The sequence below is a fragment of the Phacochoerus africanus genome, chromosome 9 (assembly GCF_016906955.1).
Source record: "Phacochoerus africanus isolate WHEZ1 chromosome 9, ROS_Pafr_v1, whole genome shotgun sequence".
Lineage (NCBI taxonomy): Eukaryota > Metazoa > Chordata > Mammalia > Artiodactyla > Suidae > Phacochoerus > Phacochoerus africanus.
This window is the reverse complement of record NC_062552.1, coordinates 32,668,928-32,686,575: the sequence shown is the minus strand read 5'-3', so window position 1 is coordinate 32,686,575 and position 17,648 is coordinate 32,668,928. Positions and strand designations below refer to the sequence as shown.

The window sequence follows — 17,648 nt, the reverse complement described above, 5'->3', positions numbered from 1 at the left end:
GTTCTTTTTGTACTTTTTTTCCTGGGTTGAAGACAAAAAGGTTCACATTCTGCCAAGCAGCTCCTTGGGGGAGTGGGGTGCAGTTTTCCAGGGCTGGACGGTTTGTACCCTTCACTGTGGCTCCAAGTCATTGTCCAAAATGCAAGGTTTCGTGGGCCACCAGGTTCTGACAAGGGACACAAGGAACAAACCTGCTAACCTTAGACCTTTTCTTTTCATACCTGTCCAAGTAGAGAAAAGAGAGCGCTTGCCTCGGGTTCCAGAAACGGCACGCCTCCTTGAGCATATTTCCATCTCCGACCTTCCTCTGGAGGCTTCGCAGCAGCTTCACTGGCCAGACACACAGCATGTGCCTGAGTAGGTGTGCTGTCACGCCCAGCCACGTCCCCTGCACCACCACGCCCCCCTTCCCTGAGAGCCACAGGAACTGCATCTCATAGGCCTTTTTCATCCCCACGGTGCTACCTCCAGGTTCTATACTCTCGGCTTTGGACTGGAAATGTGACCGTTTATATGTCCTAGACTCAGGAGGGAAATCGCTGCCCTGTAGGCCTCTGACTGAGGGCTGAGAAAGTCAGGGGAGAACTGCTTTGGGACCTTTCCTGATGGTGAGGTCCCTAATCAACATGTGCTCTTGTCACAACCATTGCTTACTGTCAGGCAGCATCTTCTGAAGCCCTGCTGGCTCAGCACTGATCCTCCAGAGCCACTTTCATAGCACAAAGTCGTGTTGACTTTTAAAGAGAGAGAAAATAATCTTCAGCATATGGTTATATAGACCTTTGGCTTTATTTCCACTTTAATAGTGTAACTCCCCCCCCCCCCACCCTCCTGTCACTGTGTTCTCCACAGTGGCCTGCGCTGGGTCACGGCCCCGGGCCTGTCCACGCAGCACTGCTCAGTGTGTTTGAAACCACCTAAAGGTGTGCGATGTTGGAGGCAACGTGATTTAATTTGCTGCCTTGTAATGTTAAGAATAGATTTATACGCAGTTCCCTAGTGGCTCAGTGGGTTAAGGATCCCGCATTGTCACTGCTGTGGCTCAGGTTGCTGCTGTGGCGTGGGTTCAGTCCCTGGCCTGGGAACTTACACATGCAGTAAGCATGGCCAGAAAAGAAAGAAAAAGAAAAAAAGAATGGGTTTACACTCCATCACTCCATACTGAGCCCAATAAAAAAATGCAAAGGGCCCTTATTACTGGGTTTTTAAATAATAGAGCTAAATTGTCAGAAATCAACATAGGGTTGCCAGAAATACCAGTAACTTTCTTTATTCACTTTAAAGGGGTGTGGGGGTGGTGACACCAGGAATGTATCACTGTCTTGTGAATAGAGGATTTTATAGTTACCCACTCGAGGGAGCGAGGGAGCCTCACGATTCCTAGGCAGTAAATAGCACCGACTGAGCCATTGTCATTTTCCCTGAAGGACCCCTCATTGTTCTCTTGACTCTTTATGATCCAGCTGGTCATAATGAAAGTGCAGTTGTTCCTGGATTCATGTCTCTAAGGGTGGAGAGTAATGAAACACAGTACAAATTAGCAGATGATCATGAACTCATTTGTTTCTATCTTTGCATCCGCTTTACCCTCCAATTATGTTTGGCCTGAAATTCCCCACGTATACACGTCTGCAAGTTGCTAGAGTTGGAGGCTTTAGTATTCTGGTTGTTTTCAAGCGGAGAGACAACTACATGACCTGGAATTTTTTAAATTGTGTATAAATCTGCAACTGTGACTTGACTACAGTAGTGTTCCCATTTTAGAGTTGAAAAACTGAGGCTTGAGAGAAACAACATGCCTAAATTATGATAGCAGTTTAGTGGCAGAGTTTGCAGGAGGGAAATAAGTGACCCCAGCTTTCACATGTGGCCTCACCTTGAAATTCTAGACATTCTTCGAGAGTTCACATTCCTCACGGTGTGACTACCTGTGCCTCCCTCTTGAGCAACGGGGGTTGAGCTACAGCTTTGTCATCATGGAAGATGACCCCTAGGGCATGCAGTTTTAAAAGTCAGTGTGTTTCGAGGTGTGGGTATCCTCTAAGAATGGCTCCTCTGTTGTTTGTTCTTATGGACATCAGCTGATAGCTTTTTCCTCCTCTGTGCATCTAACCATTGTCACAAATTTATACAACAGGCCAAAGAATCCTGGGAGATGGACACCAAAGAAAAATTGGAGCAGGCTGCCATTGTCAAAGAGAAGGGGACTGTGTACTTCAAGGTGTGTGAGTCTCTGCACGGTCCTTTCCCTCTCTACGAATTTGCTCAAGTACCAGTGAATTGTGCTGATGTTCCCTATTCTGCATCCTGCCAACACCCTCCTGGATAAGAATAAGCCTGAACGTTTATAAGTCTGTCATTTTTAGTGTAAGAAATGGTGAGACAGAATGAATTAATATGACAAAAAGAATACAGATGCCTCTTACACATTCTGCTCTCAATTGTAACCCTCCGTAAGGGCAGACCAGGTCTGGCTGGCCACCCCCGCCCCCACTACTTTGTCACTCAGGGCCTAGGGCATCTGGCTTGGTACATAGTGGGAACGAAACAAAGACTGAATAGAATAATTGTTAGCAAGTAAAAGAATTCAAAGGGGTAAATTTCATATCATTTTCCTTTCTACTGTGTTGGAGAAGTCACTTAGGCACAGGATGAAAGAAAAGAGATTGTGCGCAGGTTTCAGAGAGACCTGACAAGAGGAGAGTATTAATTGCTTCTAACAGCCAAGGGGATCCCTGCCACACTCGCTTTTGTGAGGAATCTTCAGAAATTCCTGAATGATATTTGTCATGTATTGATTCTTGAAAAACTTTTCTTCTAATCCAGGAATGTGTTATTTCCTCACTTAGATTTTAAACCTTGAGATTTTTTTTTTAAAAAAAGAAAAAAAGCACCTTGTTCTGCTCTAATCAGAGTGCTCTACCCGTTGTTCCCTTCCCCAAATACGTACCTTCTCCTCCTCGAGCACCAAGGGCTTGGTGCAGAAGAGAGAGAGAGAATGGGAGTTTTGTCCAGGGTTCTTTTTTTTTTTTTTCTTGCCACTACAATCCATGAACCAAAAAAATTTAGACGATGTTTTCGATGGTCCAAAGCATTATTGTACTTCAGCAAGTGTTTATGGAGAAGCTGCTGTAAGACATATACTTGCGTTGACAGCCTCGTCTGGAGGGAGGGGAGGCAGCGTTACCCAACATGAAACAACCAGAGAATTATGTAAGCCTGTATCATCGATACCATTGTTTTCTCAACTGTGAGAGGAGCCCCATTGTTGGGTCATGAAGTCAACTTAGTGGAAGTGTATTACATTATGTAGTAAGGACAAATTTTGTTTCATAAAACTTTTGTTCAGTTGTGTGTTGAGTGGATACTAGATCATAATTTAAAACATTTCTTACTGTGGGTATAAATAATATATAATTATTTACGTAGAACTATTGTATGTACTAAGATAATGTTTGCATCACCAGAAAGCATTGAGATAGGGTGGGATGAGCTCTGAATTGGGAAAACTGGACTCTATGGCCACAAATGACTTAAAGTCAGTTGAGATCCAAAGAGGTTATTTTTTTTCATGTGAAAAGTGAGGGAATTAAATTATATGATTCCCAGGTTTCTTTCCAGCCCTAAAATTCTGTGCATTTCTAAATTCTAGAGAGCAAGTTTGGAAGGCAGCCATGCTCACCATTATACCACCAGTGTGCATTTGAGAACATGTTTGATTTTTTTAAAATTCTACTTAAGAACTTGGTTACTATAACTGCTCAGGATTCCAAATGAGCTGTTTGTAGACCCAAATATATAATACACTAGAATAAAATTTTCTGTAAAATCCCTTAAGACAATATGAACTATATGTAGTCTTTAAATATTTTTTTTTACATTTCCCAAAATTTCTAAATAGAATATTAACACTTGGAGGTGGGGGATTAAGGCTTTTGGAATTTGACTAGAATTAAATCAACTTGGTCTAATGAAACAATTTAGCTGTTTAGAAGCTCTGATTGGTTGCTGATAACTCAGAACTTTGGGGAACACTAATGGTAATGAAATAATGTTGCAAAGCCATGACCTAAAGCTATCCTGAATAGATACAGAGAGAAGGCCGGAATTGGTGATTAGCAGCAAAAAGCAGGGCTCAAGTTGCTGTACAATTACTTAACTTTGTTGCCTCTTAGCATCACAGCTGCAGTAGTGATTTGTGTATTTCATAATATGAACCCTCTTACAATGACTGATCTTCGGATAAAATCTGGATCAGCAGTCACACATATGGAACATATTATTTTTAACATGCAATTTGATAGACAACATCTTCCAAAACATTAGTCTATTGGGGGAAAATTAATGAAAGGTTCAAAACCACTGACCTAAGATTTTTCTCTCAGAATGTCTCTGAACATTTTGTACTACTCAAAACTTCCCTGGAGGCACCTTCATAATGATAGGTAAAAGATCCCATCTTCAGAAATGGTTGGTAGATAGGTTCCCATACCCATTCCCTTTTCAGAAGGTTTCTATCTGCTACACTGCCTTCCCGGGCCTGGGCTCTGCAGGGTGTTGCATAGGGCGCAGTGTGCACACGCAGAGTCCGGCTCTCTTTGAGCACAGAACTGGGGCACATCTCACGGCCGTCGCATGCTGGAGCTCCACCTTCATTTACCTGTCAGTTTGGTTTACACCTAAGTGGGTAAATCTCTCCCCTTAGTGGGGTAGAACTGTAATAAGCTTTTTTTTTTTTTTGTCTTTTGTCTTTTATCTTTTTTGTTGTTGCTATTTCTTGGGCCGCTCCCGAGGCATATGGAGGTTCCCAGGCCAGGGGTTGAATCGGAGCTGTAGCCACCGGCCTACGCCAGAGCCACAGCAACGCGGGATCCGAGCCGCGTCTGCAACCTACACCACAGCTCACGGCAATGCTGGATCGTTAACCCACTGAGCAAGGGCAGGGACCGAACCCGCAACCTCATGGTTCCTAGTCGGATTCGTTAACCACTGCGCCACAACGGGAACTCCGAACTGTAATAAGCTTTTAAATGGGAATGATTTTGGTGTTTAGAAACTCCCATCAACCTCTGAACACTAAAGAGAAGAAAGGTAGGCAAGGACTCTCTTCCTTTCACTCTGAAAATAACTATCAAGCACATTTAATAGCAATGACGTCCTGCCGGGACTGTGCAGGTCAGGCAGGCGGTGTTCTTCCAGGCCGGGAGCATTAACTCTCACACCTGGGCAGTGTTTCTCTTTTCCGACTTGGAGGCAGCGGTCAGAAGGCTGAGGACACCTTGGTGCTATGGGGCTCTTACGCCCCCTTGTGCTCCTTGGGGAGAAGCATTTCTAAAGCAAGCAAGTTCTGTATCTTGCAAGCCACAGAACCCTTTGTAGACAAACCAGGCTTTGCTATGTTTTGACCATCACTGCCAAACCCAGAAACCAGTGCTATGATGTAGAGACGAATCATCCATGATGTGAGGATTTTAGGTTAAAGAAAAACCCTCAATCTCCCCCCTTTCCTCTTTCCTTCGTTCTTTTAGGGCAGGATTTTTCGGCCTCAGCACAACTGACATTTGGGGCTGTATACTTCTGTTTGCTGGGAGGCTGTCCTGTGTGTTGTAGGATACCTAGCAGATCCCTGGCCCTGACCACTGGATGCCAGAAACCCACACACCCTCTCCACTTGTGACAGCTAAAAAACATCTCTGAGCACTGCCTAATGTCCCTGGGGGGCAAAGTCACCCTGGTTGAGAACTCCTGTCTTTAGTATGTCAGAAGCAGAAATACCATAAAAACTTTTGCTTTAGACATTGAGATATAAATAAAACTATGTATGCCATACATGAAAGAGCATTAAAATGCTCTAGAGGGAGTTCCTGTCATGACAGCATTAACAAACCCGACTAGTATCCGTGAGGATACGGGTTCAATCCCTGGCCTTGCTCAGTGGGTTGCTCGCAGTGTTGCTGTGAGCTGTGATGTAGGTCGCAGACAAGGCGAGGTCCTGATTGCTGTGGCTGTGGCATAGACTGGCAGCTGCAGCTGCAGTTTGACCCCTAGCCTGGGAACATCCATATGCCACAGGTGTGGCTCTTTTAAAAAATGCTTTATAAATGTAAAGGAACATTTGTGTATTATGAAGTCTTCTTACTTTGGGAGTTTTTGTAAGAAACTATAGCCTTCTACCATTCTGATATCAGAACCTACTGAAGTTTTAACACCTGGGGCCTTATCCTCCCTGGCACTTCTTTTCTTTCCCTGTGACAATGTATTAGATAATCAGAAAGGAAATTGGTACGTGGAAGATGGAGGAGAGGGAAAGAGGAAGCAAGACGTAACAGGGAAGTGCCTGACCTGAGTGGAATGACCCCTTTCTCATTTCCACCCGCACCTCCGTTTTGCTCCCAGTGACTGAAAAACTTTTGACTCACTCCATAGTTACAGTCCTTTGACCTTAATGTTTACTCAGCAGACCTTCCTTAAGGGCCGCCTTGTGTTAAACCCTGGATATTCCAAAAGGGGTCGGACATGGTTCCTGTCCTCAAAGAGCTCACAGTCCAGCAAGAGAAAAGAGAGTGACAGAAAATGCCTCACCCTGACCCGGGGGAGCTGTGTTCTTGAGCGGTGGCCTCAGGCTGTGACGGACTGTAAGTGCAGACAGACTGAAAAGTGGTGCGAGAGGAGTTCCCGTCGTGGCACAGGGGTTAACAAATCCGACTAGGAACCATGAGGTTTTGGGTTCAATCCCTGGCGTTGCCGTGACCTGTAGTGTAGGTCCCAGATGCGGCTCAGATCCCGCGTTGCTGTGGCTCTGGCGTAGGCTGGGGGCTACAGCTCCGATTGGGCCCCTAGCCTGGGAACCTCCATATGCCACGGGTGCGGCCCTAGAAATGGCAAAAAAAAAAAAAAAAGTGCAAGAGCAGCACCCCCTCAGTAGAACCCACACCTGGAATTTGGGGGTTTGCCTTCTCCTGGCCAGTGATGTGTGTGCTACCCTCTCATGACGCTGGTCAGCAGTGAGTGCAGCCCCCAGTTGGTCCTAAGACCGGGGGGGCAGACGCTCTCAGCACAGGATTCCTTACTTGGGGGAGTCAACACTTCTGGTAAAGTAGTCTTTGTGGTAAACGATGAGGTTCTGCCCAGGCTTAAGGTGGGCCCGGCTAAGCTGTGCTGTGCAGTCTGTTCAGTGAGTAAATGCATTGTCAGTGCACCATGGTGGTGCTGGGGGTGACCCCACTGTCAGCTGAAGAAGATCTGTACTGTCAGACCCAGGCCCTGCCCCAAAAGGGACATCGAGGCTTCCTTCTCCAGCTAGAGTCCTTCATAACAAGAACATTCTCTTAGACCTGCTCCGCTTTTTCTCTTCTCAGTCATTGGGTGAGGTCTGTGTGTGCTGGGAGCGTGTGCTCTGCCTTGACTGGTAACCCTGGTGAAGGGATCGTAACATGCTCGTCGGGCAGACACTGGATTTAATGTCCCAGTGGGTCTGGATGCAGTTCTGCCAGCTTATAGCCGCCTCCTACCGAGGAGACCCCTCACCTGTACCCCCGTCTTATTTGTGTGTTTAAGTGGCTCTCACTCCTTACATCCATCCTAAAATGGCAGTAAACACATTGTCATTTCTTGTATAGCACGTATATATAATTCACATGGATTAACTACACAATTGTTGGTCGCAATCATTAGAATTCTAAAAAAAATAAAAAAAAAAAAAGGGAGTTCCCGTCGTGGCGCAGTGGTTAATGAATCTGACTAGGAACCATGAGGTTGCGGGTTCGGTCCCTGGCCTTGCTCAGTGGGTTAACGATCCGGCGTTGCCGTGAGCTGTGGTGTAGGTTGCAGACGCGGCTCGGATCCCGCGTTGCTGTGGCTCTGGCGTAGGCCGGTGGCTACAGCTCCGATTCAACCCCTAGCCTGGGAACCTCCATATGCCTCGGGAGCAGCCCAAGAAATAGCAACAACAACAACAGACAAAAAGACAAAAAAAAAAAAAAGAATACTAATTAGGCAAGTGCTAAAATGTGACTCAGATTTTTCTCATGGAGTTGGCTGACTGACACCTATGTGGTTTATGTCTGCTGTATGTGGGACTGCTGCTCTTCATCTGTGCGTATTCCCGTCATCTGTAGACGAGTGGTTAGCAGACCACAGCCTGTTTTCGGGAGTGAGGCTCTACTGGGACGCAGCCACACCCACTTATTTATCAGCTGTCTGTTGCTGCTTTTGTGCTACCAACGACAGAGTTGCAACAGAGATTGTTTGGCCTGCAAGGCGTAAAATATTATCTGCTCCTTCACAGGAAGAGGTTGCCAACCTTGGGTTTCAGTAACTGCAATTTGCTGGGTTTGGGACTAGCATTTGCTCTAGGACATGATGTCTGCTGTGCAGCGCCGACCATCAGGAGAAAGGGGAAAAGTAACTTCCCTTTCCAGTAAACTAGTGACACAGCCTAGACTCACCAGCCTCTTGGAAATCCGATGAATATTAGCACCAAAGAATGTGACCCCAAAGCCTGCTGACAGAACGGCCCCTCTGAGAGGGTGAGGCAGGCAGTTGGGGAGGAGAGCACTGCAGGGCCGGGCCTGAGCCCCGCCCGAGTCACCGGCCTTCAGAAACAAGGGGAGGGGCCCGGAGGACCGAGAACCCATGGGTCCTCAGGTGGGACCAGGTGGTCGTTTCTCAGGGAGGGCTGGGCTTACCCTTCCTTTGAGCCCGCACAGCACATAATTCCTAGCTTTTGTTTCATCTCGTAGGGAGGCAAGTACATGCAGGCCGTCATTCAGTACGGGAAGATAGTGTCCTGGCTAGAGATGGAGTACGGCTTGTCAGAAAAGGAGTCTAAAGCTTCAGAATCCTTTCTCCTTGCCGCCTTCCTGAACCTGGCCATGTGCTACCTGAAGCTTCGAGAATACACCAAAGCAGTGGAGTGCTGTGACAAGGTAAAGTGTCTGCGTGGGGAGGGATTCCAGGCGGTCTTGCCTCATGCATGGTCGGCTTCTGCTTGCTCTTCCTCGTCTCCCAGGTTTGGGATTTTTGTTTTGCTTTGTTTTGTTGGGGACTATTTGTTTCTCAGTAAGAATTGGGAAATTCTGAGTTCCCATCATGGCTGGGTGGTTAACGAATCTGACTAGCATCCATGAGGATGCAGGTTCAATTCCTGGCCTGCAGGGGGTGGGTTAAGGATCTGGCGTTGTCCTGAGCTGTGGTGTAGGTCGCAGTCGCGGCTGGGATCTGGCATTACTGTGGCTGTGGTGTAGGCCGGCAGCTGCAGCTCCAATTTGACCCCTAGCCTGGGAGCCTCCATATGCCATGGTTGTGGCCCTAAAAAGCAAAAAAAAAAAAAAAAAAAAAAAAAAGAATTGGGAAACTCAGAAATTCATCATACCTTACTGATGCCTAGATTACTTATAATAATAATACGCTATGAACAAAAGTTTTGATAAAATTAAACAATTTTATCTATGACCTTAAGTCTCCAGCATTTGGTACCAGATCGGATATATAACTCCACAGGTTCAATTTAATAAGGACAGATTGAACTTAAGCCTTTTAGGACTTTGACTGCTCGTGCAGGAATATGTACAAGTCCCTTTTTATTGTAATCATATTTATTCACTGACTAAGAGCACACATACCTACCTTGAAAGACCCACAAAGCGTCCGCCTCCCTTATTACTCTTATATTGTTAATACTGTTAAGGGCACCTCAGTTATGAAAGACCAGAACTTTACTGTCACCTGTACCTTTCTGTTGTTTTTATGTAGAGCTGGTGCTACTGTGGTAGAATGAACAGTGTATGTTATACTATGAGTAAAATCTAATAAGTAATAACTGGATAATTATTTTTGAGTTTGAAGATTTTGAGTTTTGGAGTTCCCGCTGTGGCACAGTGGGGTCAGCGCCAGAACACAGTTTAGATCCCTGGCTGGGCAGAGTGGGTTAAAGAATCCAGTGCATAGGTCACAGCTGAGGCTCGGATCTGATCCCTGGCCTGGGAACTCCATATGCTGAGGGGTGGCCAAAAAATATTTTTAGTTTTGTGGGTTAACATGTTCCCTGCAATGTTACACTAAATTTCTGCCTGAGGAAAAAAATACTATATTTTTAAAAACTTTGTGCCTTATTATGGAAGCATAGTATAAAGTCATTCAAAATTCAGACATTATAGGAGTTCCCATCATGGTGCATTGGTTAACAAATCTGACTAGGAACCATGAGGATGCGGGTTCGATCCCTGGCCTTCCTCAGTGGGTTAAGGATCTGGCATTGCCGTGAGCTGTAGTGTAGGTTACAGACTCGGCTCGGATCCCGCATTGCTGTGGCTCTGGTGTAGGCCAGTGCCTACAGCTCTGATTAGACCCCTAGCCTGGGAACCTCCATATGCCGTGGGAAGCGGCCCTAGAAAAGGCAAAAAGAACAAAAAAACCAAAATTCAGACATTATAGAAACCTAAGAAACAGACATTATTTATACAATTCCCATTGAGCCTCTCTCTCCCAAAACCAGTCTTTCATTTCACACACATTCCTTTTTTCTCCATAGAGTAACATATATGTGTATTTTTAATGACAATGTATAGATTTATAGCTTTATAAAATGACATCTTTCTGTATCAGTTCATACAATACTTCATTCTTTTTGAGGTCTATATAGTAGCCTATGTATGCATCTATCATTGTTTATTTAACCAATCCCTTTTGGTAGATTTCCAGGTTTGTGATATTACAAATTACATAGCATCTCTTTGCGTATGTGTGGGATAATTTCTCTGGGACAAAATTCCTAGAAAAATGGATATACTGAGTCAAAAAACATTATTATTTTGGAGTTCCCATTCTGGCTCACCAGGTTACAAACCCGACTAGTATCCATAAGGATGCAGGTTTGATCCCTGACCCTGCTCACTGGGGTAAGGATCCAGCATTGTAATGAACCGTGGTGTAGGTCAGAGAGACAGCCCAGATCCAGCGTTGGTGTGGCTGTGATGTAGGCCTGCAGCTGCAGCTCTGATTTGACCCCCAGCCTGGAACGTCCATGTGCTGCAGGTGCAGCCCTAAAAAGACAAACATAAATAATTTTTAGTACTTTATTTATTATTTAATATTATCAGTGGTTTATTTTCTCAGTATTGGCAACAAATTCATCTCATTTGTGTTCTTTATTACTGCTGAAGTTGCACATCTTTTCATTATTTTCATTATTTTAGCCATTTGTATTTCTTTTGAGAATTGCCTCTTCACATCCTTCTAGCAGATAGATGATTTGTCTGCTTTCTATCGACTGAGGTAGTCTGCACGGTATCACTGTTAACCTCTTGGCTGAGAGCAGGGACCCTGTTTGTCTTTGGTGATGGTATCTTTTTCTGAAAAGAAAATTTTGATATTTATGCAAGTCTGTCACTTTCCTCCTGGATTGAAACGATTTCCCCACTCTAAGATGATAAAAACAGCCCTTTTTAGTACTTAAGAAAACCTGCTCCAACTAGGTATGCTTTGTCAGCACCATGCTCTAACCAACTTGAGCTAACCAGCTACCCAGTCAACTAGGTTTGCTTTTTTAAAAATAATGGTAAATAATCCTATTACATTTTTCTGGGGGATTTTTTTGCATGTAAAAATAGTCAGTCTAGAATTTGTTTTTGTGTTTATAAGAGGTAAGAACTGAACTCTTTATTTTCTACATCGATAGTCACCGGACCCTGTTTATCCTGGAGTTAATCCTTTCTCTACCTGATTTACATTCCCATCTTTGTGATTATTAAATCTTTTTATACACGTACACGAGTCTGTTTCTGAATGCTGTTGTGTTCCACTGACCTGTTTGTGCATGGAGTTCTAACCACTTTTTTTAATGGCCACACCTATGGCATGTGGAAGTTCCCAAGCCAGGGATTGAATCCAAGCTGTGGCTGTGGCAACACCGGATCCTTTAACCCACTGTGCCAGGCCAGGGAGCAAACTCACACCTCCGCGGCAACCTGAACCTCTGCAGTCAGTTTCTTAACCCACTGTACTGCACCACAGCGGGAACTCCTATCCACTGTTTTCATTTCAGTAGTTTAATAGTGTACCTTTTTCTCTGGTAGGTCGAGCCCTCTCATTGTTTTTGTTTTTCCAAAATTTTCTCAGCCATACTTAGGCATTTAGTTCTTCCAGTGAACTTCAAAATGAACTTCTCAAAAGCCCCCTTCCCAAGTCCCCTTGGGCTCTTTATAGAAATTGCATTAAATACAGAAATTAATTTGGATATTTGATCAGTAGTATATAATTACCTTGAGCCAGATCTTTGCAGTATGCCTTTTCTAGCTCCCTTGGCCAGAGACCTTTCTCTAAATTCCCACAAGGTATGTGCATCCTTTCTAAAACTTAGACCATCTGTCCCTAGGCCCTTGGACTGGACAGTGCTAATGAGAAGGGCTTGTACAGGAGGGGTGAAGCCCAGCTGCTCATGAACGAGTTTGAGTCAGCCAGGGGCGACTTTGAGAAGGTGTTGGAAGTAAATCCACAGAATAAGGCGGCGAGGCTGCAGATCTCCATGTGCCAGAAAAAGGCTAAGGAGCACAACGAGCGGGACCGCAGGATATATGCCAACATGTTCAAGAAGTTTGCAGAGCAGGATGCAAAGGTATGTGCAGAACCCACTTGCCTTCAGATAGATCAAGAACTGGCCTTGCCCCTTTGGCTTGTGTTCTAAGAAGGGTAACGCCTAGGACCCAGACACAGGAAGATGTCCTGACAGGCACAAGAATAGGGAAAATGCTTTCAGATCTTCCTGAGGCTGGTTTGGATCCAGAAGTAGAGTAGGGCTGTTCCACTGTATTCTTCTCACCAAAGGTACGTGATTTTGAGGCCCAGGCAACTCTCTTGTCCATCTAAGAGATGAGGGAAATCATCCATTCCCTGGAAATGGACTAAAGCTTTAATTACTTTTTAAAAATCAAACACATCAGGGTTGGGGGTTTTGTGTTTTTGTTTGTTTTCAGATAACACTTGCTTGTTGAGACTTCTGACTTTCCCAGGAAAGAGGCACTGGTGGGGAAGCTCCCCCGCTTTACTTTTGAGGTTCAGGAGTCAACCTCGCAGATGTAATAGGAGCTCCACAGCAAAGGTGTTTTCTGGTCCTGTGCTCACCAACCACTCAGACCCCTTTGTCACATGCACTTGACTGTTAACCAGCTGTCCCTGTGGCAAGCTAGTCATTTTAACCAAATAAAAGTAAAAGCTCCCCTCTGACAACTGGCAGCGGAGCAGTGACTGACCCAGGCAGGCAACCTGAAGTCCCAGTGACACCCTCCTGTTCTAGACCCGACAGGGTGGAGGAGCCAGGAAGTAATGGGATCTTCCATTGCTTTGTTTCTCTAACCCTCTTGATTTCTAATTTCTCCCTCAGGAAGAGGCCAGTAAAGCAATGAGCAAGAAGTCTTTAGAAGGGGTCGCCAATGAAAAAGAAACAGAGAGTCAGTCCATGGAAGAGGAGAAAGCTGAAGGCCATGTATGACGCCACGCCCGGGGGAAGAGTCCTAAGTGAACTCGGCCCCTCCTCCACGGGCTTGCACCCAACTCAGGACTGAACAGTGTTTAATGTAAGTTTGTTATAGTCTATGTGATTCTGGAAGCAAATGGCACAACCAGTAGCTTCCCCCCAAACCACCACCCTGCTGCTGCCCAGAGCTCTCATGGAGGGGGTGGCGTGGGACCACTCCAGGCGGGACAGAGCAGCCCTGTTGCTGTGGAGAGACTGAGCCAACAGTTTAAGTCCAGCTCATTTCAGTTGATGTCAACTCGCAACATCCAGTTCGGGGGCCCTTGGGATAATCCTGACAACTCGGGGCTGTCAGTTAGGTTTTACATTTGATCGAACCGTAATAGCACTGCAGACACCTAGAAATAAATGCTTACGGAGTTTCTTCTTGCCCTCAGTTGGGCAGTAGAGGGGTGGGACAAGGTTTTGTTTTTCAGATGACCGAAGTGCTATGAATGCAAGCTGCTGCATTTTTAAACAACAGCACGCACTGCGGAGGGACCAGGAGCCCCCTCAGGTCCACAGCAGCATCACTTGAAAGCCAGAACCTCAGAGGCCACCCACTCCCTGACTTAGCCACCTCCCGAACCCCCTCCTTAGTAAAGCAGCCTCCTGCGAGAGCGGGTTTCTGCCACGCCCAGCCCCTCCCCAGCCTGTCCCCAGAGGAAGATTCTGTCATTCCTCAAACACTCTTCACTGATAATTAGGATTAGCTTTCCCTGTTTTGGATGAAGAGAGGCTGAAATGAGAACAATCAGAATTGTGCTTTTTCTTCCCCCCTCTATTCCTTTTAGGAAATAATGTTGAATCCAGTGCTGCCTGATTGCATTGCTACCATTCAGTTTCTTGTTTCCGTTCTAACCCTTGCTATCAAGAATTTAAGACTTGTTCTTATATTACCTTTGACCTGGAGTGAATTTATTTACATATTTTTCAGGATCCTTGCAGCTTTTTTTGTTGTCTTTTTTAAATTGCTGTCTCATAAACACATGTATACCGATTTATGGAAGTTTATTTACACTCCTCTATCATGCAAAAGTATTTTTTGACTTTTTACTAAGTAGCTTAATTTTTAAAAACGAAATCTATAGGGTTGAAAAAATGCCGTTGCTCTCTGCATTAAGAGTTTCTCTTGTGAGTCTGATGTGCAGCAGCTTTCTTCTGTGCTGATGATGGCTGCTTTGTTCTGGTGTGAGCTGTGAAGAGTTGAAAACAGCTTCCCATGCAGGTACATCTAGCCTAAAACCTCCAGTATGTGGGCACTGAATTGGGGCAAGTCTTAAATATGTGCATGTAGTTGAGTTTTAGTCCTTACGGGTAGGCACGATTAGGCCTGGCTTTCTAGTCCCACAGCCTAAGAAATAAACACTCATGGGGATGCATTTAGCAATCCAAGAAAACATTTGCTTCAACCTGGAACATCTCACTTTTTTAAATCCTAAAGAACACTGGCAATTATATTTTAGGTTAGTTTTTATTTTTCAGTTGGTTTTAACAAAATGCTTTCATTGATGGGTTAGGACCCACGTTAAAACCTAAAAATAAAATCATTTCCTTTTATACCAGTTTTTGTCTCCATGGAACAAATGGAATTAAATTTAATGATAACTAAAGTCCTTTTTTAATTTCTCATTTAAATTTCTTATTTACATGTTTGTTTGTTTTTTCATGAGGTATTTCTTTTAAAAGCCCCAGTCTTGCCTAGGAAATATAAAAGCAAAAGTTGATTTTGCTTATTTGCTTAAGTGTTTAGTATTTGTAGCTCTTTTAATTAGAGCATGACTCCAGTGAGACTAAGATTGAAATTAGATCCTTGGAGTTCCCTTTGTGGCTCAGTGGTCAGTGAACCCAACTAGCATCCATGAGGACATGGATTCTATCCCTGGCCTGGCTCAGGGGGTTAAGGATCCAGTGTTGCCGTGAGCTGTGGTGTAGGTCACAGACACAGCTTGGATCCTGTGCTGCTGTGGCTGTGGTGTAGGCCGGTGGCTGCAGCTCCGATTAGACCCCTAACCTGGCAACTTCCATATGCTGTGGGTACGGCTCTAAAAAGCAAAAAAAAAAAAAAAAAAAAAAAGGCAGAAAGAAAGAAATTAGATCTTAAAAGGCCAGTTAGAGTTTGCAGGTTACAAGCAAAAAAACTATTCCAAAAATTAGATTATCTTAGCCCACTGTCTCCCAAGGGTAGGTCATGGGTCACAGGAACCGGCAAGAAAGAGTGGGAAGGAGAGAAGGGAAGGGTGGGCAAGTGCTTCTGAGCAAATAATTACGAGGTGCCCATCACCACTCGAGAAAAAGAAATTCACTTATTCTTGTATCAAATTCGGTAATCCTAAACAATTTGTCTAGAAATCAACAGATATCATTGAACCATCTCTTAGACTGCATTTGGAATGGTGAGGCAGAATATGATGAATTCAAAACAAATTTTTTTTTAAAAAAATTATTCAGATGCACTTTTTTGGTGTTCCTTAAATAAATTCAGAAAAATGTGTTTCCCATTGTTTTCTGTTTTGCTTAAATAGTCTTCAAGAAAGGTTGTTTTGGTTGGAAAACTATGGTGGGGACCAAGTTGAACAGAAAGGATAAAGGCTGAGGAGAACACAGGAGTTCAGATCATGGCTTAGTGGAAATGAATCTCACTAGCCTCCATGAGGTCATGGGTCAGATCCCTGGCCTTGATCAGTGGGTTAAGGATCTGGCATTGCTGTGAGTTGTGGTGTAGGTCACAGACATGGCTTGGACCCTGAGTTGCTGTGGCTGTGGTGTAGGCCAACGGCTACAGCTCTAACTCAATCCCTAGAGGGGGAACCTCCATGTGGGTGGGTGTAGCCCTGAAAAGACCAAAAAAAAAAAAAGTGAACAGAGCCTAAGGGTCCAGTGGGACACCATCAAGTAGACCAACATACGTATCATCAGTGTCCAGAAGAAAGGCAGAGAGAATATTAGAAGACATAATGGCTGGAAAGTTCCTAAGTTTGGTGAAACATACAAATGTAAACATGCATAAAGCTCCACAAATTCCAAGTAAGATTAATTCAAAGAGACCCACACCATGACACATCATAATCATACTTTCAAAAAAAAAGTCAAAAAGCAAATATTGAAAGCAGCAAGAGAAAGCAAATCCTCACAAATCAATAAGATTATCTGCAGTTTTGTGAGATAATTTGGAGTCCCACCAGCACACAGGCTCCAGTCCCAGGTCCTGCAGCAAGCCAGTCCAGGACCTGGCCCCACTTACCAGCCCACCCACAGTAGTCAGCCTCAACACAACAGAAGGGTCAGTGGAGCTCATATAAAGGACACCCTTAGACCACATAGGTTTGGCATCCAGAGGGCAGGGTACTATTGTGTCCCAATGAGGACATCTACCTAAGGCCACTTCTACAAGACTGGTAACTATAACCAACCTATCTAACACCAAAAAAATAACCACAGAGAATTAGGCAAAATGAGGCAACAAAGGAATGTGTTTCAAATGCAGAAACAAGATAAAATCCAGAAGTACAACTAAGACGTTCCCATTGTGGCTCTCAGCAGGTTAAGAACCTGACATATTGTCCATGAGGATGTAGGTTCAATCCCTGGCCTCACTCAGTGGGTTAGGGATCCAGCATTGCTGCAAGCTGTGGCACAGGTCACAGAAGAAAGAGGAGGAAGATGAGGAGGAAAAGAAACGAGTAGCAACAGTGGTTCCCCGTTGTGGCGCAGTGGTTAACAAATCCGACTGGGAACCATGAGGTTGCGGGTTCTATCCCTGGCCTTGCTCAGTGGGTTAAGGAATTGGCATTGCTGAGAGCTGTGGTGTAGGCTGCAGACGTGGCTCAGATCCCTCGTTGCTGTGGCTGTGGTTTAGGCCAGCATCTACAGCTCTGATTAGACCCCTAGCCTGGGAAGCTCCATATGCCGTGGGAAGCAGCCATAGAAAAGGCAAAAAGACAAAAAAAAAAGTAGCAACAGTAAGGAAAAACAAATAATTACATACAAAGGAACTCCCCATAAGACTGTTAGCTGAGTTTTCAACAGAAACTGCAGGCCAGAGGAGAATGGCATGATATATTCAAAGTGAGGAAAGAAAAATTCTACAACCAAGAATACACAGGAGCTCCTGCTGTGGGGCAGTGGGTTAGGAATC

General features: G+C 44.7%; 1 protein-coding gene across 10 annotated transcripts in view; it reads left to right on the top strand.

Annotated features, from left to right (window-relative positions):
• The window catches only part of FKBP5 (FKBP prolyl isomerase 5), a 105,322-nt gene extending 89,318 nt beyond the window's left edge, over positions 1-16,004 (top strand). For 8 of the 10 annotated variants that reach the window (XM_047794414.1, XM_047794411.1, XM_047794415.1 and 5 more), the window contains 4 exons: positions 2,138-2,221; positions 8,742-8,927; positions 12,374-12,613; positions 13,379-16,004. In XM_047794414.1, the coding sequence (XP_047650370.1) occupies positions 2,138-2,221; positions 8,742-8,927; positions 12,374-12,613; positions 13,379-13,486 (618 nt within the window). In that variant the 3' untranslated portion in view covers positions 13,487-16,004. Of the gene's footprint in view, positions 1-2,137; positions 2,222-8,741; positions 8,928-12,373; positions 12,614-13,378 lie in introns of those variants that run through there. The other 2 variants (XM_047794421.1, XM_047794420.1) reach the window with 2 other exon arrangements.
• The last annotated feature ends 1,644 nt before the right edge of the window (positions 16,005-17,648 follow it).